The sequence below is a fragment of the Macrobrachium nipponense genome, chromosome 4 (assembly GCF_015104395.2).
Source record: "Macrobrachium nipponense isolate FS-2020 chromosome 4, ASM1510439v2, whole genome shotgun sequence".
Taxonomy (NCBI): domain Eukaryota; kingdom Metazoa; phylum Arthropoda; class Malacostraca; order Decapoda; family Palaemonidae; genus Macrobrachium; species Macrobrachium nipponense.
In genome coordinates, this window is record NC_061100.1 from 35,710,703 (window position 1) to 35,735,823 (window position 25,121).

Below are 25,121 nucleotides of genomic sequence, written 5' to 3' on the forward strand. Positions count from 1 at the left end.
CCATTCAAGCGAATATGAGCAGGACTGCAGCTGGGAGAACGATCATACACTCAGGCAAGAGTAAGGGCTGTCTGAATGACGTACAGCAATCTTCTTCAAGGCCATAGCCTCTATGTGTGAAGAAGACTGAACAGGGGACCTCCTCGATGCTTATCCAGATGAGCAAACTCAAAAGTTGGCATTATCATCACAAAACCCTGGTCTTTGAACTTCCGAGTCATGGCTCATAGGAGCCATGTCTTGGGTCATAAAACTTGCAGGGGTGAGGCAGTGCCTGCAAGTTACACATTCACTCTTTCTTGATACGCCACACTCCGGTTGGTGGACTATGGGACCGTAACAAAGGTTCACCATTCCACTGGACCCCAGGCAGAAGAATCTTAATTGACACAGGTCAGGGAGACCAGCGTACACAGGACATCCGAGATACAGGGGTGTGCAATGGATGACGTTGCTACACAGGGATCTGAGAGAGGGATGAGTTTCCAGGTCAAAACCTTGGAGCCCCATGCACCTAAAGATACTTTACCAGACTTAGGAAATGACTTCTGATGTTCAGTATCATGCCTTGGGGTCAGTGGCTATGGAAGACCCACGTACAGACTCGGCTTGCGGAAGCCATGTCGTGGCTTACCAAAGCACCTGGTTCTCTCAAGTCACAGGGATCCAATGGAACCCACAGTGCAGGTTCTCTGTCCAGAGATATGGGAGAATTAGCGAGAGATCCCATTGCTTCTTCCATAGAAGAAGACAGACTGAGCGGGGGCCCACAAGCCTTCTTACGGTTGGGAGAGGCAACCTTCTCCTTCTTCTGGTCTGTCCGCTGAATGGGACCTTTAGAAGTAGAAGAGGAGGAGGCAAGAACAGGAGAAGAAAAAGACAATGATGATGAAGACGAAGCCTTTTCTTCACCTTCCTCTTGCAATCATGTTTGTACTTCTTCATCAGTACTTCCAGAAGATCCATAGAAGCATAAGACATCACAGGGAGCTTGGTAGATGATGAAATCTACAAGCGGTGGACAATCAGAGGAGCAATAACCATAGATGTAGTACTCGTCGACACCGTAACTGAGGCCGAAGTTCCAGTTACTAACACAGTGGTGGTAGGAAGTAACTTGGAGGCACTAAGGTGTGCAATGAGACCCTGCACTGAGGCCTCCCTGGTAAGACTTAGGGAAGGCCAAAGATCTCTAAGGTCTTTAAATGTCTTCTTGATATCTCCCAGACCTGAAAAAGATGGTTTAGAAGGGAATGCCTTCCTTTGCTCTAAAGGGAACACCAGTTAGAGGAAGTCCTTGAGATATCACAATATGGCCCTCACCTCCCATGTGAACTTCCTGATGATGAAGCAACAGGAAAAAGTTGGGGATTGATCTCTCAGTTTAGAAGAGATAATCACATTTGAAGAGAGAAAGAGAGAGAGAGAACTACCCATTGTCTTTGAGGGAGAATACCCCTCCAAAGATGGATGGGAAACCTTTTTGTATCTCTTCTTCCAAGAAAAAAGCAACCACTACTGCAGGAACCAATTTTGACACTCATCACAAGTACCATTAATAGAGAACTCATGTTTGTGACATTTAGTACAAACTGAGTGCGGGTTAACATCAAAATCAAAGGGGGGAAGGAAGTTACACCACTTCCCTACACCAGGGCAAAACCATTTGGGTTGCCTATCAAAAGGCTTTTTTGACTCTTGGGTTTGGCTATCCATAACCAAAAACCGAGTAACATGACAAGCAAAACAATCGGAGAACATCACACTATCACAGCAGAAAACTGGGGGGGGAGGGGAAAACCAGAGCTGAAGCGAAGCGTAGGCAACCAGCTAATGTCAGGAGAGGAAGGCATAGTACGTCAATGTCTGAAGAAGGCTATTAAGCAAGTGGATGAATCACTCAGCAGGAGATGCCGAGGGTATCCCTCACCCCTCCCACCAGTAGTTAACTACAAAACAACCTTGTTGTATTAGAATTGTCAGCTCCAGATCATGCTGAAGGTATTTCCTCTTGTAGAGACCTCAGGTTGTATACATGTAGGAATAATTAAAAATTTCACTGATTACTCAGTTAACTGAAGTACTTACTGTGAGTATTTGTAGCTACTAAACAAGATTTTCTTCCAGATCATTCCAATTCCCCTTTGGTTAAATAATACAGTATTTCTCAGGGTTAAAAAATACAATTCAGTACTTGTATTACCTTTTAATATAACATCATAACTTTTGTCCCTTATAAGACCTACATGTGTTCACTTAAGCAAATAAAACAAAGAATGAACTTACAAGTGTGGTAATATAAGAACTCTATACCTACTCTTAAATGTACCATAACCATAGGCAGGGGTTACTACGTTTACACTGAATGGTTAAATACTTTTTCCCAACACCAGTAATACATTACATCATTCAAAATTATTTTCTTCTGTGACTCCTCTTATAATTTCCTCGAACTGTTCCCTTCTTTCCATTTGTTTTCCTATATAAGAATTTAAATGCCTAAGCCACAATTCTAAGTTCTCTTTGAAGTCTCTACATTCTCCTATGAAAATTTTACAGAAGTAATGGGAGGACATTTGCTCCAAATTAAAACTGTATTGCACTTTTGCAATCTCATCTTCATAAATCTTATCTAGAAAATCATGAGTCTGGCATTCCTTGTCAGTAACTTTTACACAAGCATCCTTCATTTGATAATTGCATTTTTGTTCTCCACAGTTTATCTCTGTTAAGAGGCTTAGATACTGTGATCGTTCTTCCCTAAGAGCTTCCTTCAGACTTTCATTCCTTTGTTGCACATCTATCATTACATGCAACAAATGGTTTGATCTTATTTGTTCTTCTTGGGCAAATGCCTCAGCAATTTCAAGTTTGGCCTCTACTTCCTGAGAAGAGGTTGAGGGAGGCAGAGAAAGCATTTGCAACTCTGATTTTCTAACCAATTCATAAGCCCTTGTCTGTTCTACTTCCTCAGGAGAGTGGAATGTTTTGTTCTTTTCTAGTTCTCTTAATTTCACATTCTGAGCTACATTGTTCATCTGTTCTCTCTCTATACTTTCCCTTACAGTCATAACTTCTATCTCTAATTCCTGGATTTTCATTTCAGCTGCATGAACCTTTGACTGCTCTTCATGAAGTAACCTTCCTAACTTCTCATTCCTCAACTGTTCCTCCCATAATGAAGACTTCAGAGTTTTCATCTTATTTTCTAGATGTTTCTGCTCGTAACAGAGCTGATTTATACATTCTATATCCTGGGGACTGGGACTACTGCTCAGTTCATATGATAACTTAATGTTTAATGCCCTACAAAGCATAATCCTAAATTCATTCCAATGATTCACTTGATCAAGAAGTTTAGTATTGTAATCTGCTATTTCATTAAACTGAGTAACTAGTATGTAATATTCTTTTCTCCAATCTTTATCTCTCTGTTTCAGAAGTGACTTAAATCTAATCTCTTCCTCTTTTAGTTTAAAAGAGAGCGATTCTTTCACTTTCTCCAGTTGTTGGTACTGAAACTTTTGAGCAGCAAATGACTTTTTCCATTCACTTCTCTCACATTTCAAGCTCTCAATTTGTGACAGCAGTCCTTTGTTTTGTTGTAACTCTCTCTTTACTTTCAAGTTCAAACAAGCTTTTTCATCATTAACCTGTACCTTCCTAATACTTTTCACAAGCTTTTCATTTTCAACAATTTTATCACTAATCTCTTGTCTTGCTAATCCAAGAGAACCTAAAGTTTTACAATGTTCATTTCTTTCAAATTTTAATTCAGTTTCTAAATTCAAGAATTTACCTTTAATGACATCAGTCTCATTCTGCAAAGTACTTAATGTGGCAACCAAGGCTTGTTTCTCTTTACATATAATTTCATGCAAACTTTTCAAATTCTGATTTTCCTCTTTCAGAGTAATAATACTCTGCATATTCACCTTGGCATTGTTCTTGAGTTCAAATATGACATCTTCTCTTTCCTTTTCACTTCTCTTGCTTTCCTCCACAACATTAGTATAATGACTAATCAACTGATCTTTCTGGTTCACATCTCCTAAAAGGTTCTGGTTATGCAACACTAATTCACTAATTTTTTCTCTTTTTCCTCTCAATATGTCCTCTATTTTGGTAACTTGGTCATTCTTCGTCATGATTTCTGCTTCCTTTTCTGTTACTTTATTGTGAAGTTCCCTATTTTCTGAATTCAAGGACTCAATCAATTCCTGTAAATGACTTTTTTCAGTAACCCAAGATTCTAAAGAATGTCTGAGTTTCCTATTTTCTTCATCAATATCCTTTTTACTTTCTACTAAAAGCTGGTTTTTTGTTTCAAGTTCTCCACAAGAATTTTGAACCTCTTTATTCTTAGAACTCAAAGATTCAATAACTTTTGAAAGTTCAGTTTTTTCAACTACATGAGACTCAAGCATTTTCTGCTGAGCATCCTTTTCTAGATGCATCTTGTTCACTATTCTTTCCAACTCCTCACTTTTTTCGCATTGTGACATCAACAGTTTCAAGATTCTCTCCCTGTTAGCGCCAGCATGATCACTTTGTAATTTTAATGAAGTTGCTTCCTTAACAATTGGCAGAGTTTCTGTCGTATCTTTTAACCCATCAACCTCTTGTGTCTTTGAATACTTTGGCCTCACCTCAGGAACATGAGACAAACTTCTCTGACATTCCTGAAGATTTCTATACTCCTTCTCTGAAGGTACTACTGGCAATATCCCCAAAGTCTGTTCAAGCAGTTTTTCAAAATTTGAAAACTCATTTTGGACAGATATTAAACCTTCAACTTTGTTTTGAAGTTCTTCTATGATATTCTCCTTCTCCTTTAGAATGCTTTCATATTGATCAATTTTCTCATTCTGCTCTTTAAAAAATGGAGTGTCTGAATATAAATGAACATCAACAGCTTTACATAGTTTTTTCTTTGTTGGAAATTCTAGACCTACTCCCAATTCATTTGTGTATGCAGCCATTTCCAATATTCCCTGCACTTCTTTGTCCACAAATTTTGGCTCTGTTGTTTCTTTCCAGTTCATCAGACCTGAAGTGTTGTAAGTCTTCCTTTGTTCAAGGTTCAAACTTGAACATTTTGTTGTTTCTGGGATAATTCCAAAAGCAATGCTTGGCTCTGGTTCTTCAACACACTTATTGTTCAGTTCCTTTGGTTCTTGTTTTCTAAGAGCCTCAATTAAGTAAATTATTTCATTCATAAAGCTTTCGATACCATTTTCAATAGATAGAGTGTCTGCTACCATTTGTTCAAAATTTACTTCAGAAGTTGAACAATCAAGCTTTGGTTGAAGTGATTCAAATGCTGCCTTCATGTTCTTAAGGTTACCTATATATTTATTGACGTTGATAGTAAAATTATTCATTCTGTCACTTAATGCTGTTACTTTAATAGAGCCCAAAGCCTTGACATCAAGGACTTTACCGGCATCTGCATTTTCAAAGATCAGCTTCTCGACGTATTTCTCTTTAACTTGTTTCGATTTTAACTTGACTTCTCTCCTAGTTTTCTCAACCTCTGCTTTTTCTCTCAGCAATTCTACAATGTAATTTCCTTGATCTTTGACGACATCCATTTTGATTTTCATTTGAGAATTTAAATCTTCAATACATTTTTCCTTCTCAGCTATTCTTGATTTCAATGTTGCCTCAATTAACATTTTCTCCTTGATAATATGCTCTTCCTTAGACCTGAACTCTTCAATAACTTTCTTATTTTTTGCCTCTGAATCTTTTAAAAGACTAACAGTTTTTTCCTTACAACCCACAGCTTCATCTCTCTCTTTTAATGCCTTGACCAAAGCCAAATCTCTTTCCTGAATAAGCAGCACTTTTTTATGATAGTCTTCTTCTATCGACTGAACATGTTCTTTGAAGCTTTCATTATCTTTTTCTAAGGACTGATACCTTCTCCACAATTGGACCACAACAGCATTCCTTAACAAATTCTTAGTGTACAAACTTTCATTATCAAATATTGAACATTCAGCCATTTTACCAACATTTACTTCCATCTCTTTAGAACATTCAGCCAATGCAAAGACATTTTTTACTGATTCTCTATTTATGAAATTTACTCCCTCCATATTTCTTTCCTTCAACTGGCTATCTTCATTGTTTTTACTTTCAATGTCACCTCTACTTTCATTTGATTCAACTCTTTCCTCATTTATTTTAGCATAATTTGTTTCACAACTGGCTTTCTTGGTTATTTCCACACCTATTTCACACTCCTTTGAAGTTTCCTTTACCTTTCTCTTGTTATGCTGTTCTTTGTTGTTCATAATAATGACATCCTTCTCTAAATCCCTTGAAAAACTTTCACAATTCATACTATTTGTTTGTTTCAATAATGAAAAACATTTACCTGTGTATAGGGTGGAAGAAGTAGCAAAATCATTGTCAAATTTTAATTCTGATGTACCCGAGACAAAAGAGCTCTGGCATGTGATTTTCTTCCTCTTCTTGCCAAAGAGACACACTTGTTCTTCCTCCCTTTCTCGTTTTCTTGAAGCACTCACATTAAATGACGTACTTTCTTTTCTTCTTTGAATTTTATCCATAGGATCTATTTCATCACCATTCCCTTCAATTTTCTGTGTCTCATTGCTAATTAACCAACTACTCCAATCCTGCCTCCGGTGAAAACTATCCTTGTCCTTTAGTAGTTTTTTATTAGGTTTTTTTAGCTTTGTATTTTCATAATATGCCTGGTTTAGAAAATCATTAACTCTTTCAGATCTTTCATTCTGGACAATAGAAGATGCTGAATATTCATTCATTACTTCTGGGTTGTACACACTGACCAGTTTCCTTTCTTGATTATTTGTAGGGAAAATTTCTCCAGCGTTTTCAATCTTCTCAACAGATTGTGAAGAAATATGTGGGTACATATTCTGCTCCTCTGACCTTTTCTTATGATTCACACCCTTTTTTAGTAATCTCTTAATCACAAGAGCACATGAGATTTGGTTCACTTTCTCTGCTAAACCTCCTGAACAACTGGGTTCTACACACATTTTTCCAGAGTCACATTCTGACCATAAGTCTTCTTCATGTGCCTTTGCATCATCTGGCAAACAGGCTAGTTCCTGTGATGATGAAACTGATAATTTGTCTGCACTGTCACCAAACTGTCCTCCACTTACAGGTTTTCTATGTGACAAACTTGACTTTACAAATTCATCTGATGCACAAAGATTATGTTCTACTCTTTGCTCAGCAGTAGTTTTTGCCTCAACTCTAGGAGTCAATGCTTTCTCTTGCGTTAAGTTCATACCTACACTCTCCATTTCAAAATACAAATCATTTTCTATTAATAATTGCTTAGGTACAGGAGCCTTCTCCTCATCTGGAGACTTGAAGGATAAACAGTTTTTCTCATAACAATCTACAATTCCAGGTTGTACAGAATTTCTTTCTGGTGTTACACATGGTGCCTGAGCTTCAAAAGGGATAGGAGCTGCACTTTGATTACTAAGACTTATATAGCTGCAAGGATACTGGAACTTATTCGGAATGTGATTATTCTTTTGAACATCTATTAAAATTTCAGTTTCTTCCACATTATCACCAATCTTCCTGCATTTCAGTTGATGATGACTCTTCTGTTTAACATCCATGAAATACACACTAGACTTTCCAGATTTTTTACTTTGCTTACATTTTAAAAAACCACTGCAAGTTTCATTATCCTTTTCTATATTTTTCTTCCTGTTCAACTTATTACCAGAAAACTGGCCCTCATGTCTAGCTTCATCACTCTCTAAAATGTTTTCAAGCTGCAAAAACCTACCAAGTTTTTCATCAGTTTCCAAACATGAAAAAATCAGCAGTGTTACATCTGCAAGTAGCATTTCCAGATCTAAATAATCTCTAAATACATTATTTGAAGACATTCTCTCTCCAAGTCTTATATCAAGTTCTCTAAGGATAGAAATAAGCCTAGGCATTTCATTTTTCCTTTGTTGCAACAGCATAATTAATTCTTGGTTGTGGCCATCAGGTGAAGTAACTCTGGAAGTCACCAACCCTAAAGAGTTACTGTTGTCACTGCTAAATTCAATACAATCATATCTGTCTAAGGATGGCATTGAAGTGTTCTCTAATAAACCACTATCTCTAATTACTTTCTGCTGTGCTAAAACTATGTGAGCAAAATATGAAGCTTCCTGTTGAAGTTGTTGAAGAGATATATTCTTCTTTTCAATATCCTTTTGGAATATTTCTGTCTTCTTCTTCAGTTGTTGAATTTCCAGTAGTTTATCTTCCATGGCAGGTGCTGACATCTGTTCCTGAAGCAACTTCACCTGGTTCATTAAATTGGTAATAACGGTTTCAAGACTTTTGATTTTGCTACTATGAGAAGTTATATCAGCTTCTAAGGTGCGAATGGTTCTATTCTTATCAGATATTAACTTTGAACACGAAACTAGGCGTTCCTCTAACTCTTTCAAGTGTTCTGACTGCTCTTTGCCGATACTGAATGCGGTTCCCTGGCAACGAAATTCTCTTCCTTCTTTAGGAGCTGTAATAATTCTCCATTTTTTTTTGGTGTCCTTATCTTTCTTAATCTCTTCCAGTCTACGCTCCAAACTACAAACTCTGAACTCTTCATGTAACAATTTTTCTTCTAATTCTATAATTCTATCTTCACGTTCCTTCATTTTTACCCACTGTTCTTGTGTCTTACTTTGATAAAATAATATATCTTTGGACATTTGATCCACAAGTAATTCCTGTAACTTTGCTGCATTTTCATTTTGCATGAGAAGTAAATTTTGCTGACTAATACAATTCAACAAACTTTCCTCGTCTTTCTTCTTTCCAGCATGGTGTTCATTTTGTAAAGAAGATACTGTATCAATACAAATAGGTCCCATAACTTCAGCTGCATCTGGAATGGTTTTAACATGGCTGTCTATTGTTGTCATGCAAGTATTTGAAACAAATGGGGTAGATTTGCTAACAGTACATATGGCAGGGAAGCCTTTGTAACCCTCTTCAGAACTTAGTGGATTCGAGAAGGGTTTTGCTATCACTGGAGAAGAAACACAAATATCATGAGATACAGATGAAAATACACAAGTTTCTCTGACTAAAGATGATGGCAAAGGAACTTTTGGTACTATTAAAGGCTGCCCTATTTCAGACACTTGGGAAATATTATGGGTACGAAGAAATACCCCTGGATCAGGAGCTACTCCAGACAATAACTGAACACTTGAGACTGGAGATTCCAATGGAGGGCCTGTGGGTAATTGCATTGTCAAGCCACCCTCTGGGGTCACTGGCGAAGAGTGTTGGCTACTTGACGGAACTGGAATACCTACCTGACTATTTTCAGGAATCTTAGAAGATACACATAGATGTTGCTGAGATACAGTATTACAAGCATCTGCAGAAACTGCATTTGTTCTCTGGCCAATGCAGCAAACTGATGACTTATATCCTTCAGAAATTTCCTTACATTCCATAGGCACTGGGGACTCTCCCTCTGTTCTGTTTGTTATCTGTGTTCTCGCAGTCATTCCGGCAGATTTTGAAGGAAGGTCTATTTTTGAGAATAATGGTGATCTAATCTCAGCACTTGAGAGCCCATTTGGATTTTTGTTTGCAATTGAATTAGCATTACTGTTAGGCACATTAAATGGAATGTTGACTTTATCACCTAGACTTTTAGTCTCTCTAGGATTTCTCTGAATATTGTGTTTCTGCAGCTCAGACTCAAGATAAGCAATTCTTTCTATCAATTGTTGGTTACCTTTCAAAGAGGAAGATTTTGCACATTTTAATTCTTCTTCCAAAGACCTGATACGATGGCGACATGACTCCACTTTCTTATTGGCTATTTTTGCAACTTTACGTAATTCTTGAATATGCACTACTTTAGTCTTAATTTCAGTTTTATACTTAATAAGTTCGGCTTTGTTGTGGCAAGCTGATGACTCAAGCACCTTAACATTACGACACAAATCTAGCAACATCTCACGAAAATCTGCTTCAAGAGATTTGCCAGTACCAATGATCTTACAAAGAGTGGTTAAAATCTTTTCAACTTGAGAAATACATTTATACTTGTCCTTCCTGAAAGTAGAAATTTTTTTACCTACAACCTTCTTCCTACTGCTGAAAGAATCATATTTACTGAGATTACACACACTATTCAATATGTCACATAATTCTCTTATTACAGGGGAACCACCACAACCACTTAGTGCTTTGTCGCTTGCGCTTTTCTCAAACATGTTTGTAGTCGATGGTCCATAATCTAACTGCTTACTGTACATTACTGATATTCCTAGTTCTAATTCATTGTCTCTGCTAGTTCTTTCTGTTCCTATTTCTTCTGGTTCAACATCGGAACCAAACTTCTGATTAATGTCCACAAAATCAGTAATGTTAGTTACATTCTGAAATGGCTTACATGGTGCACTTGATATACTTTGCTTACATCCATCATACTTAAATGCATTGTCCTGAACCTTAAGACATTTAGAATTCATATAGGAATCATCAACACAACTAACTAAAGGATTTATGGAACATGACAAATCTCTCCCAAAAATAATGCTTTTATAAAAGTTCAGTACTTCATCTCTCATAAAGTCTTTTGTTTCAAACAGCACGCACATTTCATTACACTTTGGGAGGCAATATCGGGAATTCTGAAGAATACTTTTCCATCTATATCTTTTATCGACCTTAGTTAAATAATCAAAAAGTGCTTTTAACAACTTTAACTGCATCTGATAAGCCTTACCATGTTCTCTTACTTTTCTATGTAGAATTCTTTTAACCCATTTCCAAATCTGTTCATCAGTAAACATACCACAGTTAACAGCAGCATACATAATTTCTAAAGTAAGAGATTCTGAGGGTATTGGGACCAAGGTATCATCTTTCAGAGCATTTGCTACTCTTAAAATGGAACAAAGGCCTTCAGCAGAACAAGGTTCAAAGTTATACAGATTCACACAACTTTCTGATGGACCTGCTGTAGCAGTATAAGGTTCAAAGTTATACAAATTCACACAACTTTCTGAAGGACCTGCTGTAGAGTATCTACTTGTTTTTTTCGACACACATTTTATCTCCATAGAACACTGATTATCTAATTTCCAAGATTTGCCTTCATTAGTTCGAGGTAACTTATTACCAATGAAAATTGAACTTGATCCATCATTATTCTCATTAACTTGATTTTCTACATCAGTATCCTCCTTCGTGACTGCTATAAATGAACTATCTTTAACGTCAAAAGTACTGTTGTCCGGAATTCCTTCTGTCAAGGTATTTCTAACAAACACAGATTCATAACTGCTGCCTTTTTCTTTACTTGTCACTTGAGTTTCACTTCCAGTACCCTGGGTTGGAGCCAAAGATGAAGTATTCTTGTGCATCTTAGTGAGATACTTATTTTTTATACCTCTCTTGAACATTTTCCTGGTGTGAGTTACAAACATGGGTCTTTTATCAAAACATTTCTGGACTGCTCTTACTTCACTAAAATTTCTACTCCTTTCAGTGAATGGTTCCAGGGTTTTGGCACTCTCTTCAATATGACATGTATTAGAAACTTCAATTTTAAGAATGTTTACATCTCTTGTCCTTTCCTGTTCTGAGAGAGAATTTTTTTCATTTTCATAACTTGAACATTCAATCTCCATTTCCTTTTCATAATTAGTAGTTCCTATAGAATTTTCACTATTCTCAGAATCACTACCCATAGCATAAGCGTCACACTTCTTCATGACACTTTTCTGAGTTAAGCTATAGTCACTTTCTGCAATCCCATCTGACATCCCCAGCAAATAATTATCCTGTTTCTTCTCAACAGTGCCTTCATTAGCCTCACAAGATACTTTTTTCTCATTCTGACAAAACTTTATATCCTTTACATCAATCTCTGATTCGCTCAAGTTGTTACTAACCAAAGGTGGGCAACATGCAGAAATGTCACATTTACCTGATGGTCCAACTGATGTTGCCTGAGAAGCCTCCTCCAATTCCCGTTGCTTCAAAGGCTCACTTCCCATTTCTTTTTTATTCTCATGTTTAACCACATTTTTCTGGTGGTAAAAACTTCTAGATGTCAGAGTAGATGATGAATTCCGCTGTAAAGAGCAAAGGTATTAATAGCAGTAAAGGGTAACAACTAAAATTTTCAACCCCGCCTCCCCCAAATCATACAAAATTTCCCACTACGGAGCAATTTGTTTAAATCAATTACCAGTAAGTAATTTGTTTAAATCAACTTAAGCTTATTACTGATGGCAAACAGAAATGAGAGCTAGCCACAGAGCATAACCATAAAGAATGAATGAATGAATAAAATTTGGGCCAATGAGCACACCACTAGGGCCCAGACGGTCATTCAGTGTTGATAGAGGAACAAATACATTAAAAATAAGTGATTAAAAAATTATGCATATTCATGTAGTACATTCATACTTCTACAAAATTAAACTGAAAATATTTTTAAATCTTTGTTAAAAAAGTTTAGATTTAGAAAAATGATATTGTTATGATACAATAAAGTTTTGTACATACTACTTACCTGGCAGATATATACTTAGCTATAGACTCCGTCGTCCTGACAGAAATTCAAATTTCGCGGCACACACTACAGGTAGGTCAGGTGATCTACCGCCCTGCCCTGGGTGGCAGGACTAGGAACCATTCCCATCTTCTAATCAGATTTTCTCTCTTCCACCTGTCTCCAGCGGGGAGGCTGGGTGGGCCATTAATCGTATAAATCTGCCAGGTAAGTATGTACAAAACTTTATTGTATCATAACAATATCATTTTTGTACAATCAACTTCCCTGTCAGATATATACTTAGCTGATTGGCACCCTTGGTGGTGGGTAAGAGACAGCTAACTACTGAAATAGACAGGTAAACAACATATGTTGTAGGTATTAATAAACCTTGGTTCCTACCTGATTAGGCGGAAGACTTCGTGGCTACTGCCCAGGAGTCTGCTTCGCCTCAAGAGCTTCAGCGAGATATTGATCTATGGCTAAGAGTTCTTGTGGGTCTGCCAATGGGGTCTTATCCATTTACTCGGCAGAGCCTAAAGGCCTTTGTTATTGGGTGCTAATCCACTAACATGACAATACACCTTATTCAAGGAGCACAACACCAATCCCAATCACCTGCTCCTAACACTCGGGTTAGTTCTAAAGATTGAAAGGAGTTATCCCCAAACTCCTAACAAACAACCAAAGAACTCTAAACCACATAAACACACGTAAATATAGTTACAAAAAAAAAAAAAAATTTTTGTACCACCCCCCCAAGTCAGATACACCTCTGGTTCCTTACTGACGAAAAAGCGACGGCCGCCTGTGCGACATCTTGCGCCCCTGCCAGTAGAAAACCAAAAACATATCTAACAAGAGGGTTATGATACTCAAAAAAAAGTTTTAAGGAACAGTATTTGCTCCAAGTCCCAGCACTGTCCCCGCTGACACAAACAGGCCAAGAGAGAAGCATTTCTCATATGTAACCCTGACGTCCTTCAGGTAATGAGATGCAAAGACCGAATTGCATCTCTAATAAGTCGCTTCAAGGATGTCCTTCATTGACATATTCCTTTGATAAGTCAAAGAAGTAGCAACAGCTCTTACTTCATGAGCTTTGACTCTGAGTATTTTGAAGGAGTCATCAGGGTAGTTAAGATGAGCCTCCGTAATCACGCTTCTTACAAAGAAGGCCAAGGCGTTTTTGGACATAGGTTTCTTTGGGTCCCTAACAGCACACCAGAGACCTTGTTGACAACCTCCCATCTACTTTTTCTTACTAAGATAATATTTAAGAGCCCTGACAGGGCAAAGAGACCTTTCAATCTCTTTACCTACTAGGCTAGAAAGGCCTTTCACTTCAAAGCTCCTGGGCCAGGGCTTTGAAGGGTTTTCATTTTTCGCCAGAAACAATGTCTGGAACGAACATATAGCAGAATCCCCTCTAAAGCCCACACGAGAATCTAGACATGGAGTTCGCTTGTTCTCTTGGCAGTAGCGAGGGACAACAGGAAAATACATTTCCTAGTAACATCTCTAAAGGAGGCACGTTGTGGAGGTTCAAACCGATCTGAGGTCAGGAATTTTAAGACCACGTCAAGATTCCAGCTTGGAGTTTTCGGCTTACTAGATTTTGAAGCTTCAAAAGATCGAATAAGATCGTGCAGATCTTTATTTTCAGCTATTTCCAGGCATCTGTTCCTGAAAACAGCTGATAGCATACTTCTGTACCCTTTGATGGTGGATACTGAAAGGTGCGATTCCTCCTTCAGGAAAAGGAGGAAATCTGCAATGTTGGTCACAGAAGTATTGGAGGAGGACAGCTTCTTCGCCCTACACCATTTCCTAAAGACTTCCCACTTCGATTGGTAAACCCGAATTGTTGAAGATCTTCGGGCTCTCGCGATAGCGCTCACAGCTTTGCGAGAAAAGCCTCTCGCTCTGACAAGTCTTTTGATAGTTGAAAGGCAGTCAGAGCGAAAGCGGGGAGGTTTTGATGAAACCTCTCCAAGTGGGGTTGTCTGAGAAGATCTGTCCTGTTTAGAAGAGATCTGGGGAAGTCCACCGCCACTCCTGTACCTCTGTGAACCATTCTTGTGCGGGCCAAAATGGGGCTATGAGGGTCAACCTCGTCCCCTTTGAGGCCACGAACTTCCTGAGCACTTCCCCCAGAATCTTGAAGGTGGGAAATGCGTAGGCGTCTAAGCCCGACCAATCTAGGAGAAGAGCGTCGACTGCAAAAGCTCTTGGGTCCTCTACTGAGGAGCAGAAGATTTCTATCCTCTTGGAGAGGAACATGGCGAATAGGTCTATGTGAGGTCTCCCCCACAGAGACCACAAACTTTGACACACTTCTGCGTGGAGAGTCCACTCTGTGGGAAGGACCTGATTCTTCCTGCTCAGTCTGTCTGCCCTCACGTTTCTCTCTCCTTGAATAAATCTCGTGGGGCGAGTTATGCCTCTTTCCTCTGTCCAGATCAACAGATCCCTCGCCAGTTCGTAGAGGGAGAACGAATGAGTCCCCCCTTGTTTGCGGATGTAAACCAGAGCCGTGGTGTTGTCCGAGTTTACCTGGACCACCCCGCCTCTGACTTCCTTCTCGAAGAACCTTAAGGCTAGGTGTATGGCCACGAGTTCTTTGCAATTGATATGCCATGACACCTGCTCCTTTGTCCAGGTGCCCGACACCTCCCTTGTTCCTAGCGTTGCTCCCCATCACGACTCCGAAGCGTCGGAAAACAACACTTGGTTGGGGTTCCGCAGGGCAAGGGAAAAGCCCTCGTTCTTTATGAGAGAAGCCAACCACCACTTTAAGGGGGCTGGCCGGAACCCCTATATATGGTGGTATAGGGCGAAAAATGCAAAGGCATGAAAAAATTCATGGAGCTTCATATGGCAATTGAGAATACGTATACGAAATATTTCGTCAAAATTCCTCTTACTTTCGTAGTTACAGGGTAATTAGTAAACATAACTCAATAAGCCTAAAACATTCATCCGTACAAGAAAATGCAATATTTCTTCTGTTATCGTAAATTTTGATAATTATTGGCAAAAAAATTGTGAGAAATGGCATCTGTAGAGATTCCGTGGCTCGCAGAAGCGTCTGAAGCGAGTATCTGGTTCAATCATGAATCAGTTGGACCATAGAGTCAAGTAGATTACACGTTCGAGTTTCACCTCGTGACATTCGCTTGCTTTTACGTATGTTTGTGTATGTTTCGGCAAGAAGTTCATCATGCCAATGAGGAAAAGACAAGGAAAACATCTCACTAACATACAGACGAAGAAAAATCGCTCAAGTATTATTACAGAATATCATAATATACGCATAGTTAGTGAAGAGAGAGGGGAGGGTTGCCTAGTAACCGCCCCCTTCTTGCCTGACAGCACACGTCACACTGTGCCCAAGGCTACGATCTTTGAGCAAGGAGATCTTCATTTATGATAAATAACATAGTTTTGGTTTTTTAATACCCAAAATGGAATATGAAATTCATAATAATCATGATTTATTAAATTGTCATTGTAAAAAGAGAGTACACCTTCGAGTTTCACCTTTGACATTCTCTTGCATTTATGTTTGTTTATCTTTGTTTCGGCAAGAATGTCATCATGCCAAAGAGGAAAATACAAGGAAAACATCTCGCTAACATACAAAGAAAATTCGCTGAAATAAGCCGAGTTAGTGAAGGGGAGAGAGGGGGTTACGTAGGAAGGAGTGCCCCAGGCTACGATATATGAGCAAAGGAATCATCATTTATGATTAAATTATGATAAATAAAATAGTTTTGGTTTATTAATGCACAAAAAAGAAATATACATTCATAATAATCATTATTTATTAACATGTCTTAACAATCAAATAGAGCCCTTTTTTCCAATTTTTGTTTCGTATTTTTTTTTATAAATTTTTTTCTCGTGATTTATAGGGTTTATTTTTTTACCATATTGAAAAATTCATATCTAGCAAACAAATGACTTTTAGAAAAAAAAACTCTCCATTTGATTGGAGGTCGACATCAGGTCTATATATGGTAGTAATCCCAGGTCTTAATATTAAATATCAAGGGAGGAGATGGAATTTGAAAAATGGTTATTTTCGGGATAAATTGCCCTGGCGTCACAAAACCGAAGGTCAGAGGCGAAAATCATATGCAGTTTGGAGATGTCCCAAGTCACCTTATTAAGTGGTATGAATGTCAAAGTCCTGTCGTTGAAAAACGGCATTAGCCGGCCAGCCTCCTTAAGGGGGCCGGCCGGAACCTCTATATATGGAGGTATAGGGCGAAAAATGCAAAGTCATGAAAAAATTTATGGAGCTTCATATGGCAATTGAGAATACGTATACGAAATATTTCGTCAAAATTCCTCTTACTTTCGTAGTTACAGGGTAATTAGTTAACGTAACTCAATAAGCCTAAAACATTGATCCGTACAAGAAAATGCAATATTTCTTCTATTATCGTAAATTTTGATAATTATTGTCAAAGAAATTGGGAGAAATGGCATCTGTAGACATTCCCCGAGTCGAGAAGGAGACTTCAGGCTCAAGCTACCAAGTCCGGTCCTGATTTAGTGCGATCACAGACGTCGAGTAGTCTACACGTTCTATTTCACGTCTGACATTCGCCTGCTTTCACGTATGTTTATGTATGTTTCGGCAAGAATTTCATCATGCCAATGAGGAAAAGACAAGGGAAACATCTCGCTAACATACAGACGAAGAAAAATCGCTCAAGTATTATTACAGAATATCATAATATATGCGTAGTTAGTGAAGAGAGAGGGGAGGGTTGCTTAGTAACGCCCCCGTCTTGCTTGACAGCACACGTCACACTGTGCCTAAGGCTACGATCTTTGAGCAAAGAGATCTTCATTTATGATAAATAACAAAGTTTTGGTTTTTTAATACCCAAATGGAATATGAAATTCATAATAATCATGATTTATTAAATTGTCTTTGTAAAAAAGTGTACGCCTTCGAGTTTCACCTCTTGACATTCTCTTGCAATTACGTTTGTTTATCTTTGTTTCGGGCAAGAATTTCATCATGCCAAAGAGGAAAATACAAGGAAAACATCTCGCTAACACACAGAAGAAGAAAATTCGCTGTAATAAGCAGAGTTAGTGAAGGGGAGAGAGAAAATTGCGTAGGAAGGGGCACTAGGCTGCGATATATGAGCAAAGGGATCATCATTTATGATTAAATTATGATAAATAAAATAGTTTTGGTTTATTAATACACAAAAAACAAATTTACATTCATAATAATCATTATTTATTAACCCTCTTACGCCGATTGGACGTATTAAACGTCGAGTCAAAATGTCTCCCGTATGCCGATTGGACGTACCATACGTCGACTCAAAAAAGTTTTTTTTAAAATTCGCGGAAAAATACTTATAGGCCTACCAGCCGAAAACTTTTGAATCACGCGCCTTGGGGGATGCTGGGAGATCACGGATCAAGGCCTTGTTTTGTTTTGAAGCGTGACCCATGCGCGGAATCCTTCCTTCTCGCTCCAGCCAGCATCATCGTAGCATCATCCGTCAGCGATCTTTTGCCGCAATCGTGTTTGACTGAGCTTGTGCGAGACTTTGAACATTTGTGTTGGTACAGAACGTTCATAGAGATGTCTGACCGTCGTATGACACGCGAAAGGCGCGTTTTACCCGTCGGAAGGGAACGTGTTAGAAGAGTTTTGGACTTGGATGCTGGCGAAGGACCCAGCACCCAACCTGACCTCGCTCCTCAACGCCGTTCTGTGCGACCACGTGTCGATGAAAGTGCTTCGAATGTGTCTCATTTGCCGTTAGTAACCCCAAGGAAACATCGTGCCATCCTTAGGGGCATTCGTAGGAATTTGGGAGGGCTCAAACCAAGAGACATTGACGATTATTTATCGGAGCTCGATCGAGAGCATTTGGCAAGTCCTCATTTTGATGGCGGTTGGTCATCCAGTGACGAGGACATTACTCCCGATCATAGTGATGACGAGGATTATTTGCCCCCAATGTCCGTTCGAGGGTCACATCCCGAAAGTGAACTAGAATTTAGTAGTTATAGTGCTTATGAGGGGGAATCTGAGGAGGGGGAGGACGATGATTTAGGATCAAGTTTTGTTGGCGATGATGATGGGGATACAGAAAGCGAAGGCTTGAGTGAGGGAGATGGGCCAGTGAGGGGGGTTCGTGTGGGAAATCGTTCCCGCGCTCGTGCCCGCGCGCAGGGGCACGTAGAAGGTCGGATAGTCGTGCTAGCCTAGGGTCGTCCGAGAGCGACGATGGGTGGACAGAGGACCCCACACCACCTACCATGCATCCATTTACGGCAAATCCTGGGCTCACCGTACCTGTTCCCCTGACTGCTCTGGGTTTTGTTCAGCTTTTCCTTACGCGGGAATTGCTGGAGTACCTGTAGCAGAGACGGTGGACTACGCCAGGTATTGCCGTGATGAACTACGCACGACATTATCTTATCACTGGCGAGGCTGCGACCTCCCTGACATGGCGCATTTTTTGGGGCTCCATGTTTGTTTTGGATTGATTCCTGCTGCCGACGTCAGGATGTATTGGAGGCGTAATTTTCTTTTATGTACGCCCTATGTGCCCGGCATTATGCCCCGTGATACTTTCCTGGCGTTGGACAGATATTTCAACGCCTTCAACCGAAGGGCCATACCCCGGAATAACTCTGATCGCCTCATTTTAGTGCGCCCAGTGTTGGAATATATTCGTGAACGCTGTAAAACTCTCGTGATTCCTGGAAAGAACCTTTCTTTAGATGAGGGGATGATGCCTTACAAAGGACGTCTAAGCATCAAAGTGTATAACCCCAAGAAGCCGAAGAAATATGGCGTGAAATTTTTTTTTATTACCGAGGCCAACACTGGCTACGTCGTGGACTTTTCGGTGTATTCCGGGGTCTTCTCCACGATGCGTGAAACTGTTTTCGGGCTTGTGGATCGTTTCCGTAACCAGGGATACCACCTGTTTATGGATAATTATTATAACTCGGTATCCCTGGCCCAGGAACTGTATGATGCAGGTGTTCACGTCAGTGGTACCCTTCGGTTGGTGCGTGGGGCCCCGAATTCCCTCAAGAGGTACGCTAGCCATCAGCAACATCTGGCAAGAGGAGAGACACAGTGGTGGCGGAAGGTGGGAGCTCTTCTTCATCTGTTGAAGGGTGTCCGACGCGTCCCATGATTACGACGAGCCATGAACCTGTCCAAGAGGAGATCGTGCAGCGGAAGAAGACGCGTCGACAGGGCCGAGTTGTGTATGAGCAGTTTCGTGTATAGCGCCCTGACCGTCATTGGGCACTACAATAGGCACATGGGAGGAGTTGATCTCTTTGATCAACTCATCCAATATTATCCCTTTGCCAGGAGAACCAGGAGATGGACCCAAAAGCTCCTGAAATACATTCTGCAGTTGGCCCTCCAAAATGCCTACGTACTCTACTGTAGGTACTACGTCCGATCTACGGAGGATGAGCCACTTACAGTTCCTCGAGGCAGCCGGGGAAGCCCTCATCAACTTTGATCTCAATGAGTGGCCTTCCATGTCTGGCCCCCTGCCCCGAGCTGTAGATCTACCCATAGAGGAAAGGGCAGACCTTCGGGGTGCCAACTTCGGTCATCCTTCTGCCGCCGCCCCTGCTGCTGACGCCCCTGCTGCCGCCGCCCCTGCTGCCGACGCCCCTGCTGACGCCGCCCCTGCTGACGCCCCACCCACCCTCCCGCCGCCCCTTCTCGTCGGGTAGTGGACCCTCCGTGTCGGCTGATGCCAGGGGATCACACACTGGATCTCCTAGAAGGGCGCAGGCAGAAACGGTGCCGGGTGTGCCATATGAATGGCAGAAGGAGAGACCACCCGTTTCTTCTGTCGCACCTGCAAGATAGCTCTATGCAGGTTCGGGGAGTGTGACCGCAAATACCACAGTGCGGTCTTCTATTGGAGTGCGACTCAGCGGCGGTCAAGGGACGCGGGCGCACGGAACCGCGCCCTATCCCAGCGGCCGTAAGGGCGCGCGTCTCCCTCCTCCACCTGTACCTCGTCATGTCGAGAGGAAAAAAATGCAAGACTCTTCAATGGAGGAGGGAGAAAACAAGAATAGAACGAAGAGTCAGGATTAGGAGTGAGTATTCTGCATTTGTTTTATATTTATTTTTTTATTTATTTTCAAGTTTTTATATCTCAGTATCTATGCATGAATACGATATTTCATTGTATGCAAAAAGAAAAGTGTCACCTGCATTCCTTTTATTTATGTATTCGTACCAGAATCGGAAAATGTAATAAATAAGAAACACATACATATATATATATATATATATATATATATATATATATATATATATATATATATATATATATATTACATATATATATATATCTTTAATTTTTTTTATGTTGGTATTTTTGGGTAAGCAAAATACATAACAGTCTAGTAATCTTCATTTATTTATCTTCATTTTTAAATAAATTTGAAGTCTCTAGAACATATTGTGATTTATGGTGAATTTTTGAAAAAAAAAAAATATCTTTCTTCCTCCGCGCGCCGCTTCGCGGCCGGAAAATCCTCCGAAATGTGTAAGATCGTATTATCCTAATATTTTGTTTGCTCCCCTTTTCATATTAGCCGTTTTATAGAGTTTTATATATCAAAAATGTGCGCAAATTATTCATGAAAAATACAACAAAAAATAATTAAAGATTGTAGCTTTTCTCATATCTGAAATATCTGCATATAAATTACGATAATTGGAAAAAAAAAAAAGGAAAAAAACTACTACGGTCAACTTTGATGCAATCGAAATGGTCAAAAAAAAGAAACGTAATTGTAAGCTAAATCTCTTACGGCCTAGTAATATTCATTTATTTATATTCATTTTGAAGAATTTGAAGTCTCTAGAACAATATTGTGATTTATGGTGAATTTTTGAAAAAAATATCTTTCTTCCCTCCGCGCGCCGCTTCGCGGCCGAAAATCTCCGAAAGGCGTAGATCGCATTATCCTAATATTTGCTCCTTTTCATATTAGCCGTTTTATACAGTTTCATATATCAAAATGTGCGTAAATTCATGAAGAATACAACAAAAAATAATTAAAGGTTGTAGCTTTTCTCATTTCTGAAATACCTGCATATAAATTACGATAATTGGAAAAAAAAACTACGTACGGTCAACTTTGATGCAATGGAAATGGTCGAAAAACGTAATTGTAAGCTAAATCTCTTACGACCTAGTAATATTCATTTATTTATCTTCATTTTGAAACAAATTTGAAGTCTCTAGAACAATATTGTGATTTATGGTGAATTTCTGAAAAAAATATCTTTCTTCCCTCGGCGCGGCGCTTCGCGGCCGAAAATCTCCGAAATGCGTAAATCGCATTATCCTAATATTTTCTCCTTTTCATATTAGCCGTTTTATAGAGTTTCATATATCAAAATGTGTGCAAATTCATGGCAAATACAACAAAAAATAATTAAAGGTTGTAGCTTTTCTCATTTCTGAAATATCTGCATATAAATTACGATAATTGGAAAAAAAACTACGTACGGTCAAATTTGACGCAATCGAAATGGTCAAAAACGTAATTGTAAGCTAAATCTCTTACGGTCTAGTAATATTCATTTATTTATCTTCATTTTGAAAAAAATTTGAAGTCTCTAGAACAATATTGTGATTTATGTTGAATTTCTGAAAAAATATCTTTCTTCCCTCCGCGCGCCGCTTCGCGGCCGAAAATCTCCGAAATGCGTAGATCGCATTATCCTAATATTTTCTCCTTTTCATATTAGCCGTTTTATAGAGTTTCATATATCAAAATGTTGCGCAAAATTCATGGCAAATACAACAAAAAAATAAAAATTTAAGGTGGTTTAGCTTTTCTCATTTCTGAAATATCTGCATATAAATTAACGATAATTGGATAAAAAACTACGTACGGTCAAACATTTGACGCAATTGATATGGTCGAAAAACGTAATTGTAAGCGCAAATCTCTTACGGCCTAGTAATATTCTTTATTTATCTTATTTTTGAAACAACGTTGAAGTCTCTAGCAACAATATTGTGGATTTAGGTGGAATTTCGAAAAAAATTTCTTTAAAAAAATATTTCTTTCTTCCCTCCGTGCCCGCCGCTTTTCGCGCCGAAAATCTCCGAAAGGCGTAGATTCGCATTTATAATAATTATTTGCTCCTTTTCATATTAGTTAGGCCGTTTTTTATACAGTTTTCATATAATCAAAATGTTGCGTAAATTCCATGAAGAATACAACAAAAAATAATTAAACAAAGGTTGTAGCTTTTCTCCATTTCTGAAATATACTGCATATAAATTACATTACGATAAATTGGCAAAAAAAAGCTACGTACGGGTCAACTTTGATGGCAATCGAAATGGTCAAAAAACGCAATTGTAAGCTAAATCTCTTACGGCCTAGTAATATTCATTTATTTATATTCATTTTGAAAGAAATTGAAGTCTCTAGAACAATATTGTGATTTATGGTGAAATTTTTGAAAAAAATATCTTTCTTCCCTCCGCGCGCCGCGCGCGGCCGCCCAAAATCTCCGAAAGGCGTAGATCGCATTATCCTAATATTTGCTCCTTTTCATATAGCCGTTTATACAGTTTCATATATCAAAATGTGCGTAAATTCATGAAGAATACAACAAAAAATAATTAAAGGTTGTAGCTTTTCTCATTTCTGAAATACCTGCATATAAATTACGATAATTGGAAAAAAAAACTATGTACGGTCAACTTTGATGCAATGGAAATGGTCGAAAAACGTAATTGTAAGCTAAATCTCTTACGACCTAGTAATATTCATTTATTTATCTTCATTTTGAAACAAATTGAAGTCTCTAGAACAATATTGTGATTTATGGTGAATTTCTGAAAAAAATATCTTTCTTCCCTCGGCGCGGCGCTCGCGCCGAAATCTCCGAAATGCGTAAATCGCATTATCCTAATATTTTCTCCTTTTCATATTAGCCGTTTTTATAGAGTTTCATATATCAAAATGTGTGCAATTCATGGCAAATACAACAAAAAATAATTAAGGTTGTAGCTTTTCTCATTTCTGAAATATCTGCATATAAATTACGATAATTGGAAAAAAAACTACGTACCGGTCAAATTTGACGCAATCAAATGGTCAAAAACGTAATTGTAAGCTAAATCTCTTACGGTCTAGTATAATTTCATTTTATTTATCTTCATTTTGAAACGAAAACAAATTTGAAGTTCTCTAGAACAATCATTGTGATTTATGGTGAATTTCTGGAACAAAAAAATAAAAGATTTCTTTCCCTTCCCGCCAGCGCTGTGTCACCTTTAGCACGGCGGCCGAAAATCTCCGAAATGCGTAAATCGCATTATCCTAATATTTTCTCCTTTTCATATTAGCCCGTGTTTTATAGAGTTTCATATATCAAAATGTTTGCGCAAAGTTCATGGCAAAGAAACAACAAACAAAAAATAATTGAAAAAAAGGTTGGTAGCTTTTCCTCATTTGCTGAAATATCTGCATAATAAATTTACGATAATTGGAAAAAAAACTACGTACGGTTCAAATTTGAACGCAATTGAAATGGTCGAAAAAACGTAATCTTGTAAAGCTAAATCTCTTACGGCGGCCTAGTAATATTCATTTATTTTATCTTGCATTTTGAAACAAATTTGAAAGTCTCTCAGATCTCTAGGAACAATATTGTGAGTTTTATGGTGAATTTCTGAAAAAAACTATCTTTCTTCCCTCCGTGCGCCGTTTTGCGGCCGAAAATCTCCGAAAGGCGTAGATCGCATTATCCTAATATTTGCTCCTTTTCATATTAGCCGTTTTATACAGTTTCATATATCAAAATGTGCATAAATTCATGAAGAATACAACAAAAAATAATTAAAGGTTGTAGCTTTTCTCATTTCTGAAATATCTGCATATAAATTACGATAATTGGAAAAAATACTACGTACGGTCAACTTTGACGCAATTGAAATGGTCAAAAAACGTAATTGTAAGCTAAATCTCTTACGGCGTAGTAATATTCATTTATTTATCTTCATTTTGAAACAAATTTGAAGTCTCTAGAACAATATTGTGATTTATGGTGAATTTCTGAAAAAATATCTTTCTTCCCTCCGCGCGCCGCTCTCGCGGCCGAAAATCTCCGAAATGCGTAAATCGCATTATCCTAATATTTGCTCCTTTTCATATTAGCCGTTTTATACAGTTTCATATATCAAAATGTGCGCAAATTCATGAAGAATACAACAAAAAATGACAATTTGTCTAAAATTGCATTTTTCCTAACTATACAAACCTGAGGTCCTTTTACAATAGGAAGGTACTAGCGGCAGCTGGATAGGTCGTAAGCTTTCGAACAAGGGGTTCGGTAGTTAACTGCTTGTCCGACAGGCGCGCGCGCGCGACTGGGAGGTAAACAAATCACTTTTGCTTTTGGCCCAAGCAAAAACTGCAGAGTGAGGGGTGGCATGAGGTGGGGCTATGTGTAAAAGGACCTCAGGTTTGTATAGTTAGGAAAAATGCAATT

The 25,121-nt window shown here is 38.7% G+C and overlaps 1 protein-coding gene across 5 annotated transcripts in view; it reads right to left on the reverse strand.

Annotated features, from left to right (window-relative positions):
• Nucleotides 1-2,191: 2,191 nt before the first annotated feature.
• LOC135210856 (golgin subfamily B member 1-like) overlaps nucleotides 2,192-25,121 on the reverse strand; it is a 232,378-nt gene continuing 209,448 nt past the window's right edge. For all 5 annotated transcript variants that reach the window (XM_064243755.1, XM_064243754.1, XM_064243756.1 and 2 more), the window contains one exon: nucleotides 2,192-12,134. In XM_064243755.1, the coding sequence (XP_064099825.1) occupies nucleotides 2,406-12,134 (9,729 nt within the window). In that variant the 3' untranslated portion in view covers nucleotides 2,192-2,405. The remainder of the gene's footprint in view (nucleotides 12,135-25,121) is intronic.